Below are 21,216 nucleotides of genomic sequence, written 5' to 3' on the forward strand. Positions count from 1 at the left end.
GTTTTTAGCTTCAAGTCTCCTCGAATAATATTTTGATTTTCTGTATAGGCACGTAGACATTTTAAGTTTTGATATTTGTATTGTAGGCGATTTTAATGTATCTGGAGTGTGCTGGTTTACTAGAAGTCTTCCTGCAAATATTGGGTTTTATGCTAAATGTAAGGCACGATCGGTTTTTGATTTTGTTGACATGATGAACTTGGACGTTTTTACACACGAAACAACGGATCCTTCCTTCTGCAATAATGGTTTGGATTTAATTTTGACTGACTGCAGGTTTTTACTAGAGATGCTGCGGTTCTTGTTTGCCCTGATAAGTTCCATCCTCCGTTTGAAATTGGATTCCTTGAAGTCGCAACCGTTGATGTGGCGGAAACGGGCCTGGTTTTTCGCTATGATCGTGGTGACTATCGTGCGTTGTATGATGATGTGAGGTTTGCTGATTGGTGTAATATTCTCTTAACCGTTGATTTGGAGGAATCAGTTCTGGGTTTACAGAAAATAATTACTGTAGCGATTGATAAACATGTTCCTGCATTTCGTCCTAAGTCAACCGAATTAAAACCTTGTTTCAATAGGAACATTGTTAATCTTCTTAAGAGGAAGAAGGCTGCTCATCGCAGGTTTAAATCTTCTGGTCTGTCGAATGTTTATTTCTTATTTTCTCGGCTGCGTAGAGATGTTAAGTATGCGATAGCGGATGCCAGAGTGGTTTGGGCTTGGAAGTGTGAATCTGGCCTTTGTTCTAATCCGAGGAATTTTTGGAAATATATTTCTATACAGAAGTCTAACTATGTGAGGACTCCAGCCTCTATTGTCGATGGACAGACTATTTCTGATCCTCGGTTGAATTGTCAGCATTTTGGTGAATATTTTCAATCAGTATACCAGAACTTTCCTACGCAGACTACGTCTGGTGGCGCCTGTATCAACAATCATCGGATTCTTGACATTCCGATGGTTTCATCTTCTGACGTATCCAGTGCTATAAACATTCTTAACGCTAGATCGGCGGTCGGCTTAGATCGGATTCCTGCGTTTGTTATCAAAGATTTAAATGAGATTGTTTCTCCTATCCTGGCTTTCCTGTTTAATTGGAGCTTGTCGTCTTCTTCTTTTCCTTCCCTAAGGAAACACGCAGTTGTTACTTCTATACCTAAGCCTAGTGTCCCTTCCCTGTATCATTTCAGGCCTATTTCTATCATCGGTACCTTTTCCAAAGTCTTCGAGAGGAGTCTATTTGGACATATTTATGACCATGTTCTCCCGATGTTATCGTCATTTCAGCATGGATTTATTAAAGGTCGTTCACCAGCTTCTAATTTGGCCGCTTTTTGCAGGATTCAGTTAATGCAATTGAGCATAGGGGTCAAGTAAAGGTGATATATTTTGATTTTACCAAAGCTTTTGACAAGATGCCCCATCATTTATTGTTATCAAAGACCAAGGGCTTCGGCTTCAGCGATCGTTTTAATGACTGGCTGTCCTCTTATCTTTGTGACAGGCATTTTTCGGTGCGTTTTGGTGGACAGATGTCTGAGGAATCCTTCTTGGCTAAGTCTGGAGTGCCCCAAGGCTCTGTTTTGGGTCCCCTTCTTTTTATTATTTTTATAAATGATATCGGGGATCTTTTGACATGCAATTTTCAGATGTTTGCGGATGACGTCAAAATATATTGTCCGATCAGGAATAGTATGGATCACCTGTTGCTACAATTGAATATTAACAAGGTTGTTGAGTGGGCTGACCGCAATTGTATGCCCTTGAATTTTCGAAAGACGAAACATTTGACTTTGTCTCGTAAGACGTCGAACTCTGTTTTCAACTATAGGATTGGTACGCACGCTATTTTCGCTGAGACATTGGTTGAGGACCTCGGGATTTTATTTGACACGAAGTTGTATTTTCACGAATATGTTGCTCGGATTGTCAATAAAGCACGCCGGGACCTTGGTTTTGTTCTTTGGATTTGTGGACGGTTTAACAATATTTCCACTTGTAACCTGCTGTACAAATCTTTGGTGAGGAGTCGCTTGGAGTACTCGACCATGGTGTGGAATAGTACACGAGTGTTTGCCTCTGATCTGGTTGAGGGTGTTCAGAATAGGTTCTTGAACTAGATGCGTTTTAAGTTTGGAGGTTGTTTTGTTGGCGCTAGTAGAGAGGATATGTTGAGGCGATTAGACCTTTCCAGGTTATCTGATAGAAGAACGTACTTTGACTTGGTTTTCTTTTATAAAGCTCTGCACGCTTTTATAAAACTTCCGACGCGTTACCATGTTGTCTTGCAGAACCAGGCCAGGTCAGTGAGGTCTTTTAGGCAATTTGTGACGCCGGTTGGTTCCACCGTGTCTCCGATTGAGCGGTGTACCAGTGTTGCAGTGGAGTTCCAGGATAAGCTAAGCTTTTGGGAAGATGAGGCAACCTTCATTAAAAATTTGAGAGGGTTACGTGGCGATGGATTATTGTCCTTGATGTAATGCTCAGTTTCATGATTTTAAAATTATTGTTGTTTTTTAGGGATTATTGCTTATAACTTGTTTTATTTGGAATGTATTAGTATTATTGTGTTTTTGTTTTTGTATGTTTTCATCTATGTGTTTTTATTATCACTCCATGGCTACCGTTTTTGAAGTTCTAATTATTATTTTTTTTGTATTTGACTGAATAATTGTTATTATTATTATTGTGTTTTGAATATTGTATTTTTAATTTATATGTGGGTTGTTGACTTGTGGCTCTTCTTTTGTGACTTTATGTGGTATTGTGCAATATACAAAGGTTTTGTGTAACTGTTCTGTTGCACAAACAAAGCAAACAAAAAAAAAAATAATAAAAATTATTATTTTTATTTTTATTACTATTATAGTTGTTGTTGTTTATTTGTCTTATTTTCTATATTCTTAAATTAATAAATTGTAAATTGTAATTATATAAACACATTTGTATTTGTTATCTCTCAGTGTCCTGGACGACCCGCTAACACGTGACAATATATTATAACATATTGAAACCTCGATATTCTTTTTTGTACACCCGGTATCTTGATTTGACTCTGTTAAAGTCTGATTTTTATTTATTACAAAGTGTCACCTATCTCACACTTTCAAAAAAATTTAAATTTCAAAAAAATTTGGGTAATCTAAAATATCAGTAAAAACACAATGTAAATATTTTTAATTAAAATTGAATTTTTGAATGAATTTACTTGTTTGAATGAATTATTCATAATTAAAAAAATGCATCTTACCGTAAACATTTTATATGAAACTAATAATGAATTTGCATACATATACAACAACAAAATAAAATCATATTTTATTTTCAGAAGTAGTGAATTTTTTATTTATTTTTAATACTTTTATTTAGTTTCATCAACAATTTAAGTCATTAGCGACTTATCAGTGTAATTTAACTGTACCGGTAAAGGTGTAATTTGAACAAACTCTGGCCGACCATTCCTGAAACATGTGGTTAATTGAAACCCAACCACCAGTGAACACCGGTATCCACGATTTAGTATTCAAATCCGAATAAAAGCAACTACCTTATTACGATTTGAACCTGAAAACTTCGACTTCAAAAGCAGCCGATTTACAACGACGAGGTTGGTCTAGTGGTAAACTTGTCATACAAATTTCACTGCAAATTTTGATTTCTTCTTAGAAAGAAAATTATTTTCTATTATTATTTTTGTACAAAAGAACTGTATCTTATATAAAAAACATTATATTATACTGCGAGATTATATTTTAAACAGTTTGATATTATCAGTATTAGCATATTTTTTTTTTAGTACAGTTTTTGTCCCAAAAACAATTACATCAGACTCATTGTTTTTAATTTGATTACGGCGGGAGATTAAAACATTTAGATTTGTACGAGTATGTTTGTTGATATTTACTCTATTAACTCTATAATTTGATAAATTATAGAGGAGTTTGAAATGCATTAAAAGTCCTTAACGAATACCTCTAAAATTTGCGATTATTGTTTTTTATTTAATTAAATTCTGTTAAATGTGACCGATGTATGATATGAAATTAATGAAATAAATGTTAATTTCGTAAATACACTTGATTTTTAATCGTTTTAAAAAATTAACAATATGAAAATTTTTTAAAGAATTTTTTTTTAGTATTTGATTATTTTTATTGATTATTTGGTATCTGTAAATCCTAAATGCCCTAAGAGGGTTTAACAGGGACCATCCTAATATCCTCAACGATTTAATAATTAAGTTTTGGATTTAAGTTTGACTAAAATGTATTTATACTTACTCATAACGCTGTTTATTGCTTCCTGTGGTACTCCTTCTTTTGCAGGCTCTCTGAGAAGAGCTGCATATATTATTGGTGTTACCACTCCTGCCAGTATCGGACCGAACACGTAGGCCTAAAAAATAAAATTATCTAAATTAAGCACTTTATAAGCTAATATAAAGCAGTTTAACAATACTGATAATATATTTTTTTTATAGCCAAAACAGTTAGTTATACTACCGTGTTTTCGCGATTACAAAGATATCAGATTCCATTAATCGATGATCATAGAAAATGTATTTATTTTAATAGTTTAATGGATTGTATTTTATAGTCCCATGACTTTTTTTAGCTGATTAAATCTTCGTTTCAATTTTATCAATTAAGAGTGATCAGAAGGAAAATGTCAGTAAGTATTAGTATAAAGTATTAACCATTTAATGAGGCAAAAGATGATACATAAATATGACCAATAATACCAACCTTTCTTTAAACGGTATTAATTTAAATTAATATTTTTTCTGTACTCCGTAAGTGGAAATAGATTGTATCTGGATTATTCGGTTTACATTAAGCTATTTTTTTGGTGTTCGTTAAATATGATTAAATTTTTATTCAAGAATACTGTTAACAGCGATTCTATAGTGCTACTTAATATTAAGCCTCACAAAGAGGACTAGGAATAAAATACTACAAAGTAGAAAAATTTTTAATATTTTATCCGGGATTATAAGAGCAGGACATATTATTGGAAATCGTGGTGATAACTTTGTTCACAAATTTTTTGGGGCGAGATAAAAATAAACTTTGAGGAATTTCTGTGCGTTTGTAAAATTTTGGTTCGCTGGATTTTTTGAGATAGTTAAAATTGAAGGTATAAATAAAAATCGAAAGGTTTTAGATAAATTGTAAATCAGCTACATCGACCTGATGACCTCGTCCGATGATTTCGTTGATGAATCGTCACTATTAACCTGATGAAACACCACACCGTGTATCTCATTTTATCATACAGCCATTCTGAGCATATTTTAACACCATTAAAATCGGCATCAAATTCTGCCTACTGTTTTAAAAATTTGTTTATAGCAAAAGGTAACAATAATGTATACAGTAGAATATAAAATCCTTTATCTTTAAATTAACATACAAAAGACATATAAACAATACTGCTTAATTACTGGGCCAGAGGAAATATAAACATTTATTTATATCTTGACATTGATTTACACAATTACATCTCTAATTTTTATTTCAGTTAATAATTCAAACTTAATCCCACCGGCCAAAAATATTTTTTAGACCAAATGTTTCCAAACCACAAAACATTCAAACTTTTAGTTTGAATGTATTAAAAACTTAATTTTCAAATCACAAAACCCTCAGATAGTCCTACTTTTTTAATTCGCTAAAAAAATGTGCACCTGATGTATATAGTTACGTTTTCGTTGGAAATGCTGAAATTCTAGTTAAAGATTAATGATTATGTAATTTATCTTGTTACGTAATAATAATTTAAAAATGTATTATTACCTAATTTTAATTTTCGAACTGTAAATTATGGAATTACCAATAGCAGTGATTCCCAAACTGTACGCCGCGGCCTCTTCACAGAGGCGCCACGAAATCTTGTAAAGTTTCATAATTAATTGAACCAAGGTATTTATAATTATTAATTTAATATTAATAAAGTAAAAAAAATAATGAAGATACACTGGTTTCAGTTATTTTTATCTCTTACTTACGAATAGTCATACTTTTACTTATGGTAGGGTGCCATGGAAAAATTTTAATTGAAAAAGGGCTCCGCAACTCTTAAGTTTGGAAACCACTGACCCATAGTCTACAAGTCAGTGAGTTTATAGTTGAATTTTTAAGTTTATTTATATTTTTATCGTACAATAATAGCATTATTTACATTAATTCTATAAAAGAATTTCAGAAAGAATATAAATTTCATATAATTCACACAGTTCATGTCTATATCATGTCTATATCGACTGACGAAATGGTTAAGATATTTTATACTTACCCAGAAAGAATCATAAACTTGATTTATTACAGCTGGTGGAAGACTTCTGGCAAAGTTTAGACTCGCTCCGGTCAGTGGTCCCTGAAATATAAAAATTAAATTATGATAACAGAAATAGTAAACATAATTACGTTAAATTGATTACTTTAAAATTTAAATGAAGCAGTTAAGATTTGAATACCGTAGTTGTAAAAATAAAATAATTAGGAGCTAAATTTCGCCAACTGATTCAGACTTTAAATCTATTTAATCATTTTATGATAAAAATTATTTGCTTACTCGAATCCAACTTACAAAATATTTATCTTAAGGGGAAAATCTGCCTTAAACCCACAAAAGAATTTAGCTTACCGAGGTAATCGAATTGGCGTAGTGACCTATCAAACAATAGCTTTCTTTTTATTTTTTTTTTTTTGGAAAAGACGTTTTTTAGCTTTCTAAGAACATTTTTTTTTGTTTTACTTAATTCTTTTGCAATATATATAGTTATATTTAAAAATTTTCATGAAATATTTACAACCTTTTCAGGTTTTATTTGATCATATGTTTTATAAATTCAATTCGTAAAATTGACAACTTTGTTTTTCTAGTTTTCTACAAGACAATTCAAAATAATATTTCCAAATTTGACATTTGAACTAAACCTTTGGTTAAAAATTATTTTTCTTTAATACACTTATTATTCTAAGATATTACTACTGTATCTGAATGTCTAAACAAACCAAATTATCATTTTTATATTATATTTTAAATTATATTTAAAATACATTATCAATTACATTTTAAATTCAGATTTTCAGCCTTTCTAATCTTGTTTTATTTTTATATAAATTCTTTATTTAGCTATAATAATCTGTTATAAAGTAAAATATCGTAAAGTAAATTACGATGTAAAGTAAACTTTACGTTACGTATGTAAAGTAAATATTTTGTAAAGTATATTATCGTTATAAAGTTAATATTTGCACACTGGTGATCAGTATTTCAATGTATAGAAAAAGACGTAAAACAGATGGGTTTTGTGCTATTTTTTGTTTTGGCTTCTATATTCTTCAATTTTAAGGTAATCACCATATCACCGCCGCCGTCAATCAATCATAAAAAATCATCATTCATTAACCATAAACTATCACAATAAAATTATCATTCATCAACCATCAACTAACACAATATCATATGGACGTGTGTCCGTGCGTACGAGCGAGTAGAGTATTTTGAGGTAATAAGTTATTTCACCAGGATGAGATGTACCATTGCGACTAAGCGGATTATCGAATATCCTTACAAATATCAAATCATTGAATTTGGTGTGAATACGTACTTATCGCCTACGTTATTCATGTCTAATATCTACTTAAAAATAATTCCAATTGCTGTTTACAACCCAATTGCTTTATTAGAGGAGGGTATTTCTTAAGGAACGACCCGGAACCCCAGGTGAAGTTTTCTAGTAACATTCCGAACGATGAAAACGCAAGGTTTAAATGCGTGTGTGTGACATATTCAGAAGCTCTATATTACACTTTTTGATATTTTAATGATACGAGAGTAACAACAATTTCAAAAAAGAAACCAGAGAACTGATCATTTAATCATTTTGTAATCTGTATGCAGATTACAAAATAAAATTCTGCGAAGTATATATTAAATTCAGAAATTTTAGGCACGTTGCTTATTAGAAATAATTTTTATAGGCTGGAATTTTCATCTGTATCGATTAAATATTTGATCTATGCTATTTCTAGTATTTTAAAATAATTTTAATGGTTTGAATGGGATCGGATAGAAGAGCTCTTATTCTTCACACTGGCCCAAAATCTCGCTAGTAATCTGTAGGGATACAGAATTAGAGAAAAAAGTAGATTGAACTACTGTCTTTTAGGTTACCTTTCCGTTAAATTATAGCAAAAGTCAGTCACAGCAAACTTGACAATGATACCCTTATATAAATTCCTACAAGTCTTTTATTATTAAAAACACCAATTTATTGAGATTGAAAAATCTCTTTCTACAGTTTTTACTAGACACTTGAAACATCAATTTATTGTAGAGAATATCGCTCTGCATAAATTTAAGAACATTTTAAACAGCAGAGATGATAAGGGGTATGTACTTCAGCATCCCTGAAGTACACCTTTATGGAAAATCAAGAATAACTGTTCCCCTAGTTAATGCAAGATTTCGCCCACTCAAAAGGCTTTTCAACTGCGTTTAGAATATGAAACCGTAGATCCTGGAGTGTTTTCCAGACAAGGGGTGTTTAAGGGGTTGTTACCAAAAGACGTCTGAAGGTCTATAAAAATTATTGTAATCTGCTCCATGTTCACCACTTTTCTTCATAAATTGCTTATTAATAAAGATAAAACAGATAAAATAAAGATAAGATATTGCTTATTATTCCATGAAGATAAAACTCAACTTAATACTTCAATATTACTTTGATCCTTTGTAATACAATAAAACTGTCGTAGATGGAACATGAATTGCGTAGATAGGACTTAGATGTCCACCACCTTCTCATATGCACTGCTCAAAAGACATCTTAAATATCTGTTACCCAGGAAGGGAATTCTTTATCAGCTTAATCAGTACTTCTCCTTCACCTGGGAGCTTATTTATTTATTTATTTATTTCAAGAGCAGTGAATCACTTCTTCAGATCTTAATTTCTTCAAAGTCTCCAAGTCTACATCAGTTGCGGTATAATATTAAGTACATTGGGAGGATCTTAACTAAAAAATTTGTATTGTATATTTGTCATTTATGTAGTCTAATGGTCCCAATCAATCTCTCTGATTTTCATTTTTAAGTATGTTTAAGTGTGTTCTCTAGAACACATTTTCACAAGAAAACTGTTGATTTGCTTACAAGCCCTCAAGTGGTTTTTAAGAAAGAACAAAAGAAAGTTTAAAAAAAATTTGTAATATCTTTCCCTTTCTTGATGTCTTTCTTAAAAAAATAATAATACTCTGTACTCCTAACTATCCTCAGGATCCTTATTTGATAATCTTTTGTAATAGAGATCATCTTGTCACATATCACCTTAACAAGATCCTTATTCCACCAGCACAGTCATTTGCTTTTGTCATTTGTTTTTGTTGTACATCACTCCTAATTGTTTCTAAGAAGCCTCTTGCACTTGGTTTTTCAGATGTTGATATTTACGCTCATCGCACCTTTCCAACCCAAAGTTTGTCTGGCCAGCCAGTTGAATTTATCAAGAAATTGTTTCCTCTTATAACATTCTAGATTTTACTTTAACATTTTAAACAACTTTAGCACTAGCAAACATCTTCTATTTCTTTACCCTCTTCTCTATGCAGTTTTAAAATATATAATTCTCTGAGCAAGAAGTGCTCAGTGCCACACTGCATGCACACTTCTTAAAAATCTTACACTCAGTATTATTGACATGATTGAATTACATAATCAATAATAGAGTTTAAATATTTTGTTTGGAACCACCTAAAATTGTGAATTTGTTGGGATAAAATTAATGAAGTCTTCAAAGAAAATTACTCACATATTTCAATCAACCATCTCCATGTAAAAATATTATCTTTTTTTAAATTCTCATCTGACTTTTTTGATTTTATGTTGATGTTCTACAGAATATCATCATAAATTATTTCATTTCTTTTCCTCAACCAAAAAATAACTACGTAAAAAAACTAAAAACTGTAGAAACTCATAGTGAAACCGAATGTAAACTTTTTATTACTGAAAGCTAAATCAGTTCGTAGTGGAGTGGATTTTGAACTGAATGAGTATGAGGTGACTATACTTTATAATCATGTGGTTTCTACAAAGTACGGAGTGTTGAACCAGTTGATCAACAATAATTTTTTAGTAGTAGGATCAGTAACCACAATCCTCACCCGGTTATTTATTTTACTCATACTTCAGCAACAATGTCTCAGGTTTTCATGCAACAAAATAGAGAAACATCTCATGATTTAATATAAGAACATTACTTCTAAGTTACAGAAGAAAACATAGTAGTAGGGGCGCTTTTTCCAGTATTTCATATTTGGCTTTTAATCATTCAAACACTACAATAAGAAATTCCAGTTTGTATTTAAAGAAATTAACACATTTATGAAAATACAAGGAAACTGGAAAGTAATTTTCACAACAATCTCTCTAAGTTTCTGTCTGCCTGTTACATCACGATGACATTTTAAGAGAAATAATTGCAGTCTTTTGACAGAACATCAGTTAATTATCAGACTTTTAGCCTGTGAAACAGTTGATAGGATGGCTATGCAAGGGTTACAATACTGATTATGCAGTATAATTAGGTTTGTTGTAAATTTGATGTAGAAGATCATTCTGCTCCATCAGTTCATACAAATGTTTTAAGAAACTGAGTAGGATATTAATGAATGGAATTTGTTTTCACCAGATTTTCAATAGGGCAATTACAATTACCTCTCCTTAATTTAAAATGTATATTATATATAGGTTGTTAAAATTATTGAACTATTTAAAACCCTGTATTACATATAGGCTTCAAGTTGTTTAACACAAAATTTGGTAGATAGATTGCAAAGAATAAAATTTTTCATTGTGTTCAGAGGCAAAATATTTTATTGTGCATCAAAAGTTTCCTAAATTAAAAAAATTATTATATGTTTTACTACATATTAATATCTATTACGCTAAAATTCTGAACTTTGTTCATATGTACAAAACTCAATTTGATTGTGCAAAATTGCATGTAAGTAATGTCTTTAAGAGTCGTGAACTAAGTTGTGTAATCCTCAGTATTGAAATAGAAACTGTAAGAATTAGGCTGGGTGTGAATATTCATTTGCACTGGAATAGGACATAGGATATAACTCTGCAGATGAATTACAGTTCTCCCTATTTAAATTTTGAGATTCTCAAGATATTCAAAAACACAGCTTTGTATTATAAACACAGCACTGTTAAATGAAAGAACTTCAAAGGTCAGACTAAAATTACTGAGTGGTAATAATTTATAATCATCTTTATGAGTACAGTCTTAACTTACCAAGGAGGAATAGATATCTTGATTTTAAAGATGAATTAAGGAAGCATCAAGTAATGTCAGAAAATTAAGTTAGCTGAATATCCATATCATTTTCTCTCCTATACACATATAAACTAGAAAGATTGAAAAATATCTATCTTTGCTTTCTCCTCAACACCATAAAATGATCATGTATTTTTTATTGCCTTTTTATAATATACCAAAATCAAGTTACTTTTCTGTGCAATATTAACATTGACTTATTTTTAATACTAAACTCCATAAATTTAGAAGTAATTTACTGGTTTCACCCATAAAAAAAACTTTTTTAAATTTTTTATGTAATTATAGTTAAATATACCATATTTTACTTACGATAGCAACAACAACACAAGCAATGAGGAGACCTGCTTTCACTGAAAATGAATCTCTGTGAGCCAAAGTACGATCATCATGAACTGAACAGACAATAAAAATTAGGAACATGGTTCCCAAAAACTCCAAAAAAAATGCTTGCACTGCTGATACCCCATGCGCTGGAAAAGTCGAGCAACATCCATAATTTCTATCATTTACAATAACTGATGAATTCAAGTACACTTCCTTCCCTAAGAGTACCTGCATAAAAAGGAGTAACCTAATGTTGTATTAATGTTGTAATCTAATTTAAGTATTGTATACTTATCTTATCAATATTTAAGTTAGAACCAGTTTGAACTTCAATCGTATTGTGGATTAAGCAAAAGCATTATTTCAAATTTGCTGTCTAACTTGATCCTCGACTGTGAGTTCTGTATCATCTAATGCATGGTTTTACTAATCTACCAAAGTACTGGGAAGGACTTCCCTTGCTGATTTGTTAACAAAGAATGCAAAGAATGCATTCTGGACTGCCATTTTGAAGAGAATAGAAAATGAAGCAATCGCCTCACAATTGGTTGAGCTATAGCCAGGTGGAAAATTGACTATAAGTATGCTTATCTAAATTTTTTCTTTTTTCTCTTTACTCTCTTTTAGAATAAGGGGATAAAACATCATTCTGGAACCTCCTCAATTACACAAAACATCTGTCATTATGGAAAGCCTACTCATTAAAATCCAATTTAAGAAATGTTATGTCCCTTATTCTATGATGAATTTCCCTGAATTTGAAAAGGTATGGCATACTTGCTGATGATTCGTGTATCGACTGAGTAATGACAGTCAGTGCTAATGCAGTAAACACAAGGAACTAAAGACCTCATGACCCTTAAACCTCAAAGTCAGGAAGAACCCATCTTTCAAATGTTTTCTTGAAATGCTTGCATTATCAAAGTTAGTGGAAGTTTCTCGATGAGGTACTTAGTTCAATTATCACATACCGCCAGAGAATCCCATAATCTTCCAAAGCAGTAGTAGTATTAGACTCATACAAAATCAAATCTTTCACCAATGTAGAGTAACTAATAATGGTAATCATATTACAGACACAGCAACTTGCGGCAGACTACTTTTTACCTTAATGAGAATTACATCAACACCATTAACCATCCTTGACAAAGAACTAGACTTCTTTATATTACTATAACAAGGGCAATTATTATTACAAAGTGATTTAAAGACCTGAGACAGTCAGCGCGTTATTTATGTGCACAAGAATTTCCTGCTTAGTTAATTTTGTTTAAAAAGTGATTTAGTAATTATTAGTCCTAATAATCATTATTTTTTGTACAGTAGAATACAGGAAATACATAATACAGTAATTTATATCTTGCACTTAGAGAGAAGTGAATATCTAAATTTAATTAAAACATGTACTTCGGCATATATAACATCTTCACAAAAATTTTGAATTTTCCTTTATCCCTCTCATTTTTAGTCCCTGCTCTGGTAGGAGGTTAAATTTGTATTGTCGAAACAACTGTTGATTCTATTGTGACTGATAACATCAGAACTATTTTAACTTATTATTTCGTGGGCAACTAAAACTAACAGATCTTAGTTTTTTTATTTGGAGCTTGGAATAATTGAATCATTTTTTAAACATTAATTTTACAGAAATTATTATTAACAATAATAATAATTTAATTTTTATTAATTACTTATAACATTTATAAAACAATTTTTTTTTTTTTATAAAAAAAATCTATATGATGCATGTACTAGTTGAAAACGTGTTTTAAAAATACGATTAATTAACTGATAAGCATAATATTATATTAAATTATATTCACTTATTTTTTTTAATTTTGTTAACTGTGCAGAAATCAGATTGTTTTTAAATGAGCAAAATATATGCATACTTTCCAATTTCATTCAAATATAACATTGAAGATAGATAGAGTGCCTTTTTTGTTAAATAGGATCAGTTATGAAGCGAAACGCTTTTATGCTAATTTATGCTACATTTTCTGCAGTTCGTTATTATACCACCTCAAAATGATCATCATCTGTTTTAGTGGAAAATTAAATTCAGTTATTCTGGAAAGAAATTATTTATCTTACTATAAGATGGTAAATTTTAAGCAGACTGATACTATAAAAATAGATATTTTATTCTACTTTTAAAATTTTCCTTCCGTTATATTCACTGAGATATTAGCAGTACCTTTATCGACTTATCTTTATTTAACTTTTTTCGTGAACTGTACAGTAAGATGGATCGAGTTTTTAAGAGAAAAAGGTGTTTTGCATGAAAATAGACGGTCTGTGTAATCTTGCATTTCTCCGAAAGAAATAGTTGGTGAAGATCTGGTAAAATGTTTATAAACATATATCTGCACACAAGCGCTCATACTTAGAGTTAGTTAAATCTACGAGGGCAACAACTAGAAGGCAAAACGAAAAACAGTATAAAATGCCCGGTGACTTACTTAGCTTCTATGTGGGCAAATATTTCCTAGACTGGATAAACACCCAAAATAAATACAAAAACGTTTAGCTTCTGTAAATTTAATAAATAATTTGTTTATAAATTTAAATAAACTTAAAATATTAAGGTGATCATGTAGGCTCATTTACGAAACCATAGTCAAATACTTCCCAGTAACCTGCAACGAGTTCATAAGGTCAGTCAAACAAAAAATTATAGATGAAAGGAATATGGGTTTTTAGATTGTAGTTTGGGTGGACAGCCCCAGCGGTGAGAGCCAGCATGCTGAGGTGTGCTGGTTTCGATGAGCCGCTGAGGACTCCTTGGGTTGATTGTTAAGTTTTCTTAACTAAGTTAAAAAAGGGGAAAAAATCTCGAAAGAGCCAACCGGTAGGCCTGACCTGCCATGCCGGTATATAGCCGGTAGGTGGGGAGGGCCTATTAGAGTAACGGACACTCCCCTGGGTGGCGTAATACCATCAAGTCGGTCCGGCCCAGGGGAGTAGAGAAGTTAAAAAAAAAAAACCTGCAACGTTAAGAGGATTGTATGGTAACAATCTGCATTAATGACCTGTCTTTGTATAGTGACCTTTCTAGCCCATATATTTAGTACAGCCGTTCATCAGCTTCAAAATAATCAATTCTTCATGAGAATAGAGAAACAATGTTGGTTTGTCTTCGTGAATATCCTGTGTATCTACGCGTTTACCTTAACTCCACTTGTATTTAAGCATATTTCATTTTCTGTGAAAGTCATTTTAAGCACTAAACATAACAAGTTTTAACCTTCATTAAGAAGCCTCTTGTTCATAAGCTAGTACGTTTTAATGTACATTTTTAATCTGGACACAGAACATTTAGGCGACATTTGTTCACAATTTTAAGCGACTTTAATCTTCATTTCTTACACGGTAATTATGAGTAATGCACTTTCATTTCCCTAAAGAGTGACACTAACTCCGAGGCATACCTCCTTCTTTAGAACGACAAAAAGACATAACATTAAAAATACGTTTTCATAAAGGAGGGCAAGAAGTGAAAATTATTAGTTTTAAGCGACAAAACACAGCTGAATACATTTTATTACACAGCGCTTTTCAGCATCTGAAATATGAACGCAAAAACTGAAATACAGCCCTACTATAGAAATTCTTTCTTCACTCCAGTTTTTATAATCTTCTGGGGATGAGACAATACAAATAAAATTAGAAGTTACTGGAAAGAAAGTCTTAGCAGAATAATATAATTTATGTAGCAGTTAAAATATGTTCTTACAATCATTAAGTAATACTAATATTAAACTGCATAAGTACTAAAAGTTTTCAAAAGTGAACAGATGTATTTATATTTCATTTAAATCTGATGTGGCTTAGTAAATTTGTGCACGGTGACACCAAGTATGCGTTAAGTATAAACTCTCAAATGGGGTACTTCTGTGTAGACTCACAACCAGTGCCTTGTAAATTTAGATGCTAGTGACTAATGTCCAGATGTGTCGTTTAATTCGTATAACATTTTCAATTCCTAAGTTTTTTAATCTCTACTTTATAAAACTTTCTGTCGTATTTTGTGAATTATCTTATTATGAATCGGTCTTATTATAAATTATATTATTACGAATTTTCGGAGGGAAATTCATAATATAGAAGGAAGTTCCGAAGGAACTTTTTTCTGGTTAGTTTCGTCATTTGAAATAAACTTTGTATTAAAATCCGTAAAGAAATTTTAATATTTTTTCTACATAATTCGCTTAAAATAATAAATATGTATCGATCTCTATCCTTTTGATGTATATCTGTATACACCTTAGAGTAAATAAGCGTACTATTATTTTACACAAAAAAATCCATTTCAAAAAATTTATTTTTGGATCATTAAATGACGCCGATCTTCGTGTCGGAATGGTAGGGTCCAGAATAAAATCTCGGTCAGACATGACATTTTTCATAGGCTACAAAATTCCATCTACATATCCCACGCACAAGCTTCAAGCTTAAGTGGCTATACCCTCAAGCAAAATAAAATTCCTTACCTTCAAAATCCCTTATTACCTTAAAAAGGACAAAACCAATAAACCCGCCAATGAATTGGCAAATAAGATACAAAATTCCTTGAACAACTGAAACGGATCCAAGTACCATACATGCAGTCGTAACCGAAGGATTAAATTGCCCTCCACTTATATGTCCAAAACACTGAAATACAAAATATTTATTTAAATGACTAGTTTATCATAGAATTAAATTTAAATTACATTATCATATTTTTCTAATTACAATAGCTTTCAAAATTAGTTTTTCGTTGCCATATAACAGAGGTTACATGGTATAAGTGTGTATTAAAATATACGCTAATATTCATATTTCGGATTCCAGGAGACCTTAGGTAATTGTATTCATTTTCCATCTAAAATTATTTAATTTTTTTAAATATTTCTAACGGCGAAAATAACTGTACAACTCAGCAAAGTTCACGTATTTAGTAAGGAATATGTGTAATGGATTATGTAAAGAGGAAATAAAAATCAGAATAATACAAGGAAAGCGACATTCTAGAAGGTAATGAAATAAGATAAAAAAATTGAAAAAATTAATACAGAAAAAAAAGGTATTTTTTAGCATAAATGCTTAGAAGAGAAGAGATACCCCCCCAAAAAAACTGTTTTTTTAGTTTCCTAAAGAAAAATATGGATATGAAAAAAAGGACAAAGATGGTCATCGTCCTTTATTAACAGATTCTCTTTGATGACCTATCTTCTTATATTCTTAAAGTAATTTTTTGTTAAATATAGATGTATATTTCTACCTGTCTAATACATCAACAAAGGGTAAATTTAAAAAAAAACCACCCTTCCTTACTTTTGATGGAGTATTTACCACATTTTATATACCTTTTACTGATCCTGTAGAAAATTGTTTTGTTTCGGTTTTTTGGTGGTTTGTCCAACCTTAGTCAAATTCAGTATTCATCTCTTGAGTTCACCTACAGTTAAGATTTTTTCCAGATTAATTACTAATGCACGATAGACATTAGTTCTCATAATGTGTGTGAAATCTGGGTGTGTCCTCGAAAAGAAAAGCAAACTCTGCTTTTCTTTTGTTTTTGTTGTTGCGCGTACGTAAGTATGCATTTTGTTATTAATGCAAAACATCGGTAATGTAGTTTACTGTTAAACTTCTAAATATTATATACAAATATGTTATGTGTTTATAGAATTTCTTAAAATGCTTATATGTTTATACATATCTTTAATTTAAGATGTTACGACAAAGAAAATATATTAGGCATGCCTGTATTAGCGTTCTTCACTTAAATTAAAACTTCAGTATATAGAAATATTAATATATTTTTAATTTATGCTTCGTAATTTTAAAAACTGTTTAGTTTTTAAAATACAAGCAAGTATTGTAATAGCGAAAAATGTCGGTTTTCAGATTTCAACGGAAATATCCATTTTGACCATCCCTGAATCCATTTTGACTAGTTTCGGCGTGACGTTTGTAAGTACGTATGTACGTATCTCGCATAACTCAAAAACGATTAACCATAGGATGTTGAAATTTTGGATTTAGGTCTGTTGTAACATCTAGTTGTGCATATCCCTTCTGATTGCAATCGACAGAAACAAAAGTGTCCAAAAAACCAAAATCCAAAAAAACTTGGACATTTTCTAAACTGCAGTTATAAGCCCTCATTGAGAGCTTTTCAACTATACATCTAAGTATACAGATGTATACTTCAGATGGTTCCAGAGTTATACCGAAATAAAATTTAATTAAAGAAATATTTGGATCTTACAAGGGAAGGCACATCGGTTCGAATCAGATTCACTTCCTTTTTTTAACTTTTTTTTTAATTTAAATATATTGATTTATTAATAATTATTAACCTCTGATTGAACAAAAATGTATATGATGAATAATAAATCAATAACACCAAAAAATGAAAAAATATCAGAAGTTATAAATAAAATTAAATGTACTTCCCATTAAAAAAAAAAAAAATGTGTATAAGTAATTTAATAAGCGTAAAGGAAGTCTTATGGTTGGTGTCCACATCAGAGTTTTTGGCTAAAATATCGTATATTTAATATAAAATAGTCGAATACCCAATTCCTTAATATTGTGAAAAAATGTTGTCATAATATATTTGCAATTTATTATTGTGAATAAAATGTAAACGAAAAAAAAATTGATTATACAGAGTTATCATAAAAGAATGGTGCTGTTTCACTAATTCATAGGATGATTATAGGGAAATTTCTAGATGTTATAGTGGTATCCCTGAAAGCCTCCAACCCAAAAGTTTGTTTATCAGCAGTTGTAACCACAATGTCAGTTCTTGTATTGTTGTTGCGGTGAGTTTAATGAGTTACTATGTTCTCGGATAAAGACAAAGCAAAGTGTGTTTTATTGATGGCTGAATTAAAATCCGTAATTTTAGTTCAACGTGCGTTTCGACTGAATTCGGAAGAGATCCCCACACAAAAATAACATAACACATTGGTTCAAACAATACGAAGAAACTGGATCGGTTAAGGAACAGAAATCAACCGGCAGACCAAGTGTACCAGGCGAAACGGTTGATCTAATTAGACAATCGGCAATTAGAAGTCCTGGGAAGTCCAAACCCGGCGAAGCGTTGATGAATTAGGTATTCCAAAATCAACAGTTCACAAAGTTGTACATAAAAAACTGAAATTACACGCTTATAAAATCCAGATACTGCAGGAATTGAAACCCGATGATGGTGTAAAACGTTACAATTTCGCTGTTGAAATGTTGGACAGAATAAGTGAAAACGAATCATTTTTAGATGATAATTTTTACAGGCGAAGCTACATTCCATGTGAATGGATGCGTTAACAGACACAATTCACGAATATGGGGGCTCTGAAAACCCACACGCAATTATTGAGAAACAACGCGATTCGCCTGAAGTTAATGTTTGGTGTGGTGTGATGAAAAATCGTGGAATAGGGTCTTTCTTCTTTGCTGAAAAAACAATTAAATGGAGTTGTGTATCTTGACATGTTAACCAATTATTGCTTTCCTCAGCCGGATGAACTCGAAAACATTCATCAAGTTCATTTCCAACAAGATGGTGCTCCCCCGCATTTCAATGCATTGATCACGGACGCTTTGAACGAAAAATTTGGAGATCGATGGATAGGCCGGCAAGGATCCATACTTTGGCCTCCAAGGAGTCCAGACCTGACACCTTGCGATATTTTCTTGTGGGGGTACATCAAAAGCGTTGTTTATACACAAAAAATTCGCGACCTAAACCACTTAAAAAACAGATTAATGCAACCATTAACGAAGAAATGTTAACTTATGTTTGGAGAGAAGTTGAGTATCGTTTGGACATTTGTCGAGTGACTAAGGGCGCACATATTGAAATTTATTAATTATGTAAAAAAATGTTTGAGACGACAAATTTGAAAAATAAAAAACAAACTGTAAGTAATTCTGTTTCAATTTAAACCATGTTCAAAACCGCACCATTATTTTATGATAACTCTGTATAGCCGATTATATAAAAAAAATAACTCATAAAATTTAGACTCCGTTAGTAAGGCCACCTCCGTTGGAGTCTGACTGAATGACTTACGTTCAGTTGCACTGTCACACAACTGCGGGTGTGAGCAAGATTAATCAACTTCAAAATTTTTTAAAAATATATAGGTGACTGATATTAAAGAATGGAATCAGCTACATATTTCAAAACTGAGATTACTAGGAGGTAGAAACAAGCGCGGATCTAATATTTACAAAATTACTGCTTTATGGTGCGTTTGAAACTTTTCTCCACCATCTTGAATCCGTTATATTACATTTTTTAAATAGGAAGATAATGATTTTAATACAGAATTTTACGATTGCAAATACGGAAAAATCGCGGTAGTAATAAAACGAGATAAAACTATTTTTTATTATCTTCAGAATTAAATCTTATAACAAAGTTTAAATAGTTAATGTTGGAATTAATGGTCAAAACATTTCCAATAATAGCCTTTACAATAATAATAATAACAATACACAATAACTAATATAATTTGCAACGCTTAAAAATTAAATTGCTAGGTCAACTAATATTATTTACGTTAATTATAAATAATGTTTAATTTTAAAGTTTACTAAACCTAATTTAAAAGAATTAAGTTGTAGGGGTTCAAATCGTTCCCTAACCAAATGTTATTATCATTATTATTATTATACTGTATTTTAATTAATATTATAAATTGCCGTCGGCGTCATCATCACAACCATCACAATCACAATCACATCACATCATCATCACCACCATTGATCAATTGATCATAATCAATCAATCATTATTATTATTATTCACACTTGGTTTTTCATTAACTACTATGTATGATTAATATATATATTTTTACGACAAAGGTTACTCTGTTATTAGGTTACCGCTAATTACTGATATTACTGTTAATAAATAGTAGGTAATAATTACTATTTTCCATTAATCGAATTTCTACATACAGCTGAGCGAGATACATTTATTAATTCAAGATTACCTGAACTATACTGTTAACAATGAAACCCCATGCAATTGCAACCTGCAGCAGCGTAAATCCTTTCTGCAAACTCAAACATCCCAAAAACTCAAGAAATAAGGTTCCAATTAGTTCTGCTAAGCATGCTGCAATGAGTGTTTTTAGCGGAGGAAGGCCAATAAAGCGTTCTTTACTGCAGTCCAATGACATATCTACAAATAAAATTTTATGTGAAGATTTCACAACTTAGGAGCTAATCAATAAAAAAATAACAAGCCAGGCAAATGTGGTGCATGGATTAGCATAACCTTATCAGTATTCAGATTAAGGAATAAATTTTCATTATAGCTTTTACTAGAAGTTAAACTAAGTAAATATTTTTAACGAGGAAACCACAATGTACCTGGAAATATGAAGAAAAAAATGTGTTAGTTTATATATTAACTGATCAAAAAAGTAATTTGCAAAAGATGTGTTTTTTATCGTCATTCGTTGAATTAACACAAAGCATACAAAATTACACGAAATTACATCTAATGCCAAACATAGTCTGTAA

General features: G+C 31.1%; 1 protein-coding gene across 1 annotated transcript; it reads right to left on the reverse strand.

The window, feature by feature from the left end:
* Positions 1 to 4,236: 4,236 nt before the first annotated feature.
* Positions 4,237 to 20,870, reverse strand: LOC142320018 (aquaporin AQPcic-like). Its single transcript, XM_075357699.1, has 5 exons — positions 20,682 to 20,870; positions 16,173 to 16,335; positions 11,665 to 11,747; positions 6,295 to 6,375; positions 4,237 to 4,395 (listed from the first exon to the last, which is right to left on the reverse strand). The coding sequence occupies exons 1-5, from the start codon at positions 20,868 to 20,870 to the stop codon at positions 4,237 to 4,239; spliced, it is 675 nt and encodes a 224-aa protein (XP_075213814.1).
* Positions 20,871 to 21,216: the final 346 nt, after the last annotated feature.

Source organism: Lycorma delicatula, chromosome 2 (genome assembly GCF_047948215.1).
Source record: "Lycorma delicatula isolate Av1 chromosome 2, ASM4794821v1, whole genome shotgun sequence".
Classification (NCBI taxonomy): Eukaryota; Metazoa; Arthropoda; class Insecta; order Hemiptera; family Fulgoridae; genus Lycorma; species Lycorma delicatula.

Excerpts from the sequence above, each read along its gene's own strand:
- LOC142320018 (XM_075357699.1), bottom strand. The coding sequence starts at position 20,870 with ATGTCATTGGACTGCAGTAAAGAACGCTTTATTGGCCTTCCTCCGCTA. Across the intron at positions 16,336-20,681 it reads TTGTTAACAGTATAGTTCAG|TGTTTTGGACATATAAGTGG; the intron begins GTAATCTTGAAT and ends TTTGTATTTCAG. Across the intron at positions 6,376-11,664 it reads CTTGTGTTGTTGTTGCTATC|GGACCACTGACCGGAGCGAG; the intron begins GTAAGTAAAATA and ends TTTATATTTCAG.